Genomic DNA, 8,302 nt, shown 5'->3' on the forward strand with positions numbered 1-8,302 from the left:
CTCCTACACAGACACTGACCGACACGATGAGACGCTGCTGCCGGTAGAAATAATTTACATTACTCAGTAAAATACTACTAGCCTGCTAGTTACCTGGAAAGTGTTACCTGAATGCCAGTGGTCACATGATGTGTGGGTGGTGGGTCACATGACTGACACCATGTTTAGTCCATTCAGTTATCCTATGGATGCATTTCTATGGACTAATCTGCGGGCTATACCATATTTTGTTTTAGACAGAGGCTATCGCACTGATATAAGAAATGTATATAAGCGGAATTTAAAATACATGTATATTAGAAAACTGTATGATTTCCTATTCTATAAATAAAAAAATATATTAAACACATAAAAACCGGACTACCCCTTTAAGTTTTATAGTTTTGCCTTTTCAGTGATAGGTGACTTTTCATTAGTAATTGAACATTTAACATACTTCAATAATGGTCCAGGACTGGGATATTGATTGTTCTTCTATGAGGAGAAGCAGTGTATTCTGTAAATAGAAGAATTCGACAAACTGTGAATACTATATGAATGTATCTTTTCTTGTTCCATTTAGCCTATTATTCATCAGCCTGTAGTTATATATGACCCAAAACTTCCTTGTGGTCACCAGTTACTTGATATGCAAGCATTGAGTAACTATTGCTGTATAAGGCCCATTCATATGGCAATCCAAATTCTAGAATATATACAGATGGCCTTAGGCAATCACTTAGGGTGACTTGGGGGTAATTCATTTTTAGGTGTGCATACAATCTGTGAATATTGAATAACCAATGAAATTCTAGCAATTACGTTGCTTAACCTGATTTTTTTTTTTGGAATAAACATTGATCAAATCTGACATTTCGAAATTTATCACAATTACTAAAATGGAATTATCCAAAAATATATGAAATGTTATTATGTAAAATAAGTGAACCAACCCCAAATGTCTGTAGAAGTTCTGTCTTCTGTTTTTTTTGCAGTGTTTCTTGGGAGATGACGTTCAGTATAGCATGCAGAACTTGAAATTGTATACCAGAAACATCTGACAAAGAAAGGATTTGCATATCCGCTAGAAGAAGAAGGAGGATTATGGAGGTGTCCACAGCTTGGGTGTACAGTGTGGTGATACTGGTAGTTGGCAGATTGAGGGTGGCATTTTGTAGGTAGCAGATACCGATGGGGAGGAAACTGGCCACTATGAGACCATTCCCTGGACATACATTGCTGAGATCAACACTGCAATTCCACTGAAGCTGCCTCTTATCATTCTCAGAGAGACAGGCATTTGTCTCATTCAACACATTGGTCGTAGAACATATGTAGGTTATCCATGAGGTCCTTGGATCATTAGAAAGCTTTGATAGCAGGCTTGACTGTGAACACACATGGGTAGTGAAGTTTTCTTTTTCTAGTACCCAACACATTAGAGACTGGTCAAGAACCAAGGATCCTGTTTCCCAGTTGGCATAATTACAGTCATGGTTTTGATCCGTCCATAATTCAATGGTGTCATTGCAAATTGCCTCCTTTTGGCTGTCACATATACTATGCAGGTATAGCTCATGATTGTAGGTATTGCAGAAAGCTCCTATAGAGCCAGGCACAGAGGATATGTTCCCCCACTCCTTGTATCTGCACACAGCTTTCACTAAATTCTCCAACTGGTTTTCACTTTGGGATCCGCATACAGGTCTGAGCCATGAGTTTTCAGAATATAGAGACAACTGAGAGAAAAGAGTTGGATCTGAGCACACACCTGTGATAAAGTTCAACAGATCTGTTGCCCAACAAGCCTTCACTACCACTGGATGAACATAGGCCCCATGCCAGCTGTAATAAGAGCATAATTTATTACCCCATGAACAGCTGCCATTTTCTTTTTGGGATGTTGTTGCATTGCAGAATGTGTTTAAAAATATATCCTGATCATACGCGGCACAAAATTTTATCAAAGAAATATCCAGATTGGTTACATTTGAATATTGGTTGTGACATTGCACAAGGGAGTAATTCGGAACCCCGGAAACTGATGTAGGGACAAGAGGGGTACACATGGGCTTTAACCAGAAGTTTTGTGGCTGTGTTTTGATTAGAGTGTAAAAGGTTAAATTGGAGCAAAGGTAATTAAAGAAGTTTTCCTGATCATACGACCAGCAGAATTCCACCATTAATGGAGTGAAGGTCATGGTTTGTGAATAGTCACATACATCCCATACCAGCATTTGTGTTAAGACATTAGAAGTACTTAACTTGTAACACAAATTCAGCGTCCATGTAAGAGCTGGACCTTCACTGATGGCCCCCAGAGTCCGGGAATTATTGCACACAGTCATCATAAAACTCATTGTATCATTTTTGCTGCATAAATACACTGTAGAGAAGTCTACCGACCCCATCCACCCTTCTGCACCAGGGAGCCACTTTCCATAATTGCAGAGATCTGATGTTTTAGGTGGTGAGATGGAGCCAAAACAGAAAGATTTAACCCAGGTCAGGTTTTGGTTTTCACTTAAGTATTTCAGGACGGTGCTATTCAGGCAAATGTACTGCATAGAGCCCTGAGCATCCCAGTCAGCACAATATTTTACCAAGGAAATCTGTAGAGTTGTTAAATCCCATGTTGAATAGCGACATGTCTTATTTCGGTCACAGGTTGGCGCTTCTTGAATAGAGGTTTCTTGAAACAACTTATCATAAAACTGAAAATGATTGCATAAAAAATCTGAGAGTGTTACATTGTCAAATCTCCAACAATATGACACTAGAAATGGTGGAGGACTCCCGGTCCCCCAGGAGGAATACTCACACAGACTCCACACAATGAACTTTTTTATAAGTGTTGAAGAATTCCAGAAGAGAGTCAGAACTCGAACTAGATTGTGATTATTGCAAACTGAAAGGAATATTTTTTCTAGTTCAGTTTTATTACAGTTCAGACAGGACTGGAAATGGATGTTTAGCAGAGAATCTGTACAGTTGGAGATGTTACCGGTAATCTCCGCGTTGCAAAATATTGCTACCCAACTCGTTTCTGTGTTATTTTTGAGTAATTTTACAAGAAAGGAATTCCCACAAATATATGTCTGAAAGTGCGTCGCATCTTGTACTGCACAGTAACCCAATACTGATGGGTTCAGATCAGTTAGATTCCATAGGTTGTAACTACAGACGGTTTGGTTTGTGCTATTCCCAGTACACGAGATATTTGACTTCCCAATTAGCTCAGTGTTCTGGAGAAAAGTTTTGTGACTACAAAGGTATGAATTTAGTTGCTGTTGGTCAATTAGCCAACATAAGTCCACAGCTGAAGACGTGGGACTACTAGAGTCCCATGTTGTGTAATTACAAACACGATTTATACAAAACTGCAACTATTGTTTGTATCTTTGGTCAGAGTAAGGAGCAGACTTGGATTGTTACACACATACAATAAAAACTGGGTCTCCTCCACTTGGCTACAATAAGCAACTATAGATGGATCCACAAGTAATTCAGACTGGGTACCATTGTCGGTCTTGTGCCACAACGTATAGTTACACTCTTTTTCTGAAGGAACTGGCATAACATTTTGACACAGAATACCAAGCCATGAATTGGATTCATCGGTGAGCAGTTTTTGGAGAACCTTAAGAGATCTACAAACATTCTGTGTGAAACGATCCCCATCTGTCTCCACACAGAAGGCCACAGTGGAAGGATTTACTATCTGGAAAGGCCATTGCTCATAGTTGCAGAGTTCCTGTACAAGATATGTACTGGCTACGTTCGTTGGTGGTACCGTTACACAGGTTGGGTCAAGCCATTGATTGTCCACATTTGCTTTTAGTTGATCCAATACATTTGGATTTGAGCAGAGAAATGATGTGAACTGATCTTGATCATTGAGCCAGCAATAGGCAACTGAAAAAGCGGTGACAACATTGCCTTCCCAGGAAACATAGTGACATATATTTGCAGGATTGGTATTGTATGAACAAAATCCTAGCAGCCAATTATTAGCTGACTGGCTGGCAAGTTGATTTAGAAGCTTCTGATCTCCACAAACTGAGCGAATGAACTGTTCTCGGTCGCTTTCACTACATGTAGACACATCAGAAGGGGACACTGTGCTTGAATTATACCATGTTTCATAAGCACAGCTGACAGTGGCAGATCTCACAGCTCTAACCGTCCTGTTATTGCATTGGTCACTAAGAATATCCGACAATAATGAGAAGAACGTTGTACAGAACTGAGTGTCCATTTGAGTTGACTGAGAAGATGTGAGAACCAAGCACAGGGATTGCAGGCTCCCGCTAATGGAATGATACATAGAGTTGCATACATTGTTCAATGCAGGAAACAAGCGATCAGAGCAGATTTTCAAGAAAGTTGGGAGGTCAGATTTCATGGAGACACCAAGAATCTGCGATTGGATAGAAGGTGGTGTGACCAGTGGCAAATTAAGAAAGCCCCAGCTCAGATTCTGAGACATACCCCTGTAATAAAACACAAATAAGACAAGTTGAGTGCAGGGACCCCAAGGAAACATTAAAAAATAAATAAATAATGAATGATTACATAAACTTAGATGTAAAGCTATCAGAAGCCTTAGTAAAATGACATTAAGTATAAGGATTTTGACAGTCGTTATTTACCATAACAAAAGGTGCTTCAGATCTCCTGAAAGAGAAGAACACAAGATGTTGAAGTTTAGATGTTCAGCCTTTAGACCATAATCTTGACATTTACAGGCCTCAATTTATTATTTAGACTGCACAAGGCACAGCATTAACAGATGTAGTAACCTCAGAGTCTCTTTTGCATCTTTTCACTTAGATTAAAGAAGCACTCCGGCAAATTGTTCTTCTGCTCATATCATCCTAACTCACTGGCAATATTCTAGCATTGTCATTTGTGTCTTCCCAGGTCAGTTGCATCTATACATATTGAACGCTTTATTATGGACAGCTGTGTCATGTGATCACAGTCTGACCACCAAAATAGACCATGCAATCATGTGTGAACAGGAGGTCAGTTTCTCCTGTGTGACTGACTTCCTGTGAACTGCAGGATTACATCATCACCAATCAAATCCCTCCTGGCAGCTCTGAGACCCCTCCACTCCCCACCCAGCTCCACCCTCCTTGTTCCTTTGTATGTCACAAAAATAAAGGTAGTCCTGGTGGAATAAGGATCAAGATGGCCAGGAATAGTTAATCCATTCTAGGAACAATATTCGATAAGTATAGCCTGGCACCTCCAGATGCATAGCTATAGGGGGTGCGGAGGTTGCAGTTGTACCAGGGGCCTTGATGACTAAGGGGGCCTAAAGGCTATATACGAAGACACCAGTATTATAAATGGCACATGGTAGGTGGTAGGACCTGTTACAAATTTTTCACTGGGATCCTGGAGGTCCACATTACCTGAGCATCTAGTTATCTCCTTGATAAAAAAATTGTATTTATTGAAAAACACCAGTGATATTTCACATCAAGGGCAAACAGAGACAGCAGAGATCCCCTGTGTAACAACATTATATAAGCCCCTTACGCCTTATTCACACAAACTGTGAAAACGTCCGTCACACAGCTACCTAAAAACCAATGTGTTTCTATGGGGCTATTCACACAGCGTTTTTTTTAATGGACTGTTTGAACGGCCCATGAAAAAAATAGGACATGTCCTATTTTTGTCTGTTTTCATGGATCCCTCAATAGACTCGTCTATGAGGGAGCTGTGAACACGGGTCCCGCACGTATGCAAATCAGCCGAGAAAAGCCATGTGAATAAGGGATAACTTTCTCACGCCAAATAAGCGTGAGGTGCCTGTCTATTGCACCCTTATCATGGCTCACTGGAAAATCCTTCATTGATGTTCCAATTTTTCTGATGGTCCACCCTTTATGGTCCATAGGAATCTTTTGTACCGTACCAGGCTGCAAGCTTCATTACTTAAAGGGGTTGTCCAGGAAAAAAAAATCAAAAAAGTGTCCCCCAGCCTTGATTTGCCTTCCCTAATACCCCCTATTAAACTTCTAACCAGTTTTTGTTTTATTTCCATCGTCACTGCTGCTCTTTCTGTTTGTTTACATCCCTTGCTGTTTGTTTACATCCCTTACTGTCTGTTTCCTGTCTTGTAACCCACCATACCCATGATCCCCTGCTGCATCTGAGGAGACAGTTGCATCCCCCCGCCCTTCCTCCAAAGCACCTCAGCTATTTGCATTCTGCCACACCCCACCAATGTTCACAGGTTCTTCCCTGCTCTAATTCCAGGCAGCTCCCTCCCTACACGCTGTCCTACACACTAATAATCATCATTATCCTTTGTGCCTCCATCTATCCCTTATCTAAGTACAGGCACCCATCTCCCTCCCCCGCCCCTCTTACAGCCTGATAAATGTAAGTCTGCCCACTCCACCTATGTCAGACATCTTGGTACACACAATCCAGTCAGCACATTTTCCGCACCTGCTGCTGGATCTGTTCCAAGAGATCCTATATTAGGCCCTGTTCACACTGAGTTTTTTGCTGCCAGAAAATTATGTCTCAAAATTCTGTCTTGAATTTTGAAGCAGATTTTGACCAGCCTGCACGCCACTTGCCGCATTTTTTGCCATTGAGCGCCGCGGGCCAAAAGGCAGCGAAAAACGCTTTCTCTGCCTCCCATGTCAATGGTACGTCAGAGATTTAAACGCCCAGAGATGGGGATTGTCGCTTCTTTTTTCCGCTAACCGGTTTTACCGCCCACAGGAAAAAAACGCCTACACCTCCCATTTAAATCAATAGAAGAAGTTTTCTGACCTTTTTGGCGCGTTTTTTGATGCGGTTTCTACGTCAAAACATGAACAGAACATGCCTCATGTTTCTTCCCGCGATCGGTAAAACCAGCTCGCGGGAAAAAGAAGCGAGATGCCCTATCTTTGGGCGTTTACTCCTCTGACGTCCCATTGACATGGGAGGCAGAGAAAGCGTTTTTGCCTGTGGCGCTCAATGACTGCGGCCAAAAAACGCTGTGAAAAACGTGGCAAATGACGTGCAGGCAGATCAAAATCGGCCTCAAAATTCCAGACAGAATTTTTAGGCAGAATTTTCTGCCTGCAAAAAACTCTGTGTGAACAGGGCCTTACAGTGAATCAAACGCCAAACACTACTCCAACAATGGTAAAACTTTTTTTTTTAACATAATTTACTATAAATGTATGTAAGTGTCTCTCACTATTATTTACTATATATATATATATATATTTATATATACACACACACAGATCAAGCAATATAACCTCATCCTGTTATATATATATGCATATGTGTGTGTATATATACATACATACATACATACATACATACACATAGGCATAGAAGGGGGCGTGTTAGAGGAGAGACAAGGCGGCCAGGCAGCGCAGAAAATCCTAGAGTGAAGGAGGAGGAGGTGTGGACGACGACATAGGAGGAGGGGGGAGTGCTCTATGATTGATGACGCTCCATGTCTTTGCTAAGACAGCACTTCCGACTGCGTAGAGACATCCACTAACTTTACGCTCTATTCACACGACAGGGTCCGAGTGTCAGCCGATAAAAACAGCGGTTTTGGTCCGTTTTTCTCGGCCGTTTTGCATCCGTTTCAATTTCATTTGTAAATTTTCTGCCACACACTGCCCTCTGTAGATACTGCCACACACTGCCCTCTGTAGATACTGCCACACACTGCCCTCTGTAGATAATGCCACACACTACCTTCTATAGATACTGCCACAGCCCCTGTAGGTAATGCCACACAGCCCCCCCTGAAGGTAATGCCACACAGCTCCACTTGTAGGTAGTGCCACACAGCTCCCCTGTAAGCAATGCCACACAGCCCCCCTCTAGGTAATGCCACACCCCCCCTGTAGGTAGTGCCACACAGCCCCCCTGTATGTAGTGTCGCATAGCCCCCCTGTAGGTAGTGCCACACAGCCCCCATGTAAGCAATGCCACACAGCGCCCCTGTAAGCAATGCCACACAGCCCCCTGTAAACAATTCCGCACAGCCCCCTGTAGGTAATGCCGCACAGCCCCCTGTAGGTAATGCCACATGGCCACCCTGTAGGTAATGCCACACAGCCCCCCCTGTAGGTAATGCCACACTGCCCCCCCCTGTAGGTAATGCCACACGGCCCACCTGTAGGTAATGCCACAAAGTCCCCTTGTACATAGTCACCCCCCTTCCTGTAGGGGAAGGCTCCAGGAGAAGTCCCTCACTTCACTGTCCATATATGGACAGTGAAGTGAAGGACTTCTCCTGGATCGGAATCTCCGGCCACAGCGGTGGGGATTCCGCTTC

At 42.5% G+C, this 8,302-nt stretch overlaps 1 protein-coding gene across 1 annotated transcript; it reads right to left on the reverse strand.

Annotated features, from left to right (window-relative positions):
* Positions 1–427: 427 nt before the first annotated feature.
* LOC142750498 (uncharacterized) lies at positions 428–3,557 on the reverse strand. The gene is made up of 2 exons (XM_075859500.1): positions 933–3,557; positions 428–496 (listed from the first exon to the last, which is right to left on the reverse strand). Exons 1-2 carry the CDS (start codon positions 2,544–2,546, stop codon positions 428–430), a joined length of 1,683 nt encoding a protein of 560 aa, XP_075715615.1. The 5' UTR covers positions 2,547–3,557.
* Positions 3,558–8,302: the final 4,745 nt, after the last annotated feature.

Source organism: Rhinoderma darwinii, chromosome 3 (genome assembly GCF_050947455.1).
Source record: "Rhinoderma darwinii isolate aRhiDar2 chromosome 3, aRhiDar2.hap1, whole genome shotgun sequence".
Classification (NCBI taxonomy): Eukaryota; Metazoa; Chordata; class Amphibia; order Anura; family Rhinodermatidae; genus Rhinoderma; species Rhinoderma darwinii.

What these genes read in the sequence shown, in the direction of transcription:
- LOC142750498 (XM_075859500.1), bottom strand. Translation starts at nt 2,546, where the DNA reads ATGCAGTACATTTGCCTGAATAGCACCGTCCTGAAATACTTAAGTGAA. An exon ending in AACTTCTACAGACATTTGGG is followed by an intron (nt 497 to 932) that starts GTTGGTTCACTT and finishes TTCTATTTACAG; the next exon opens with AATACACTGCTTCTCCTCAT.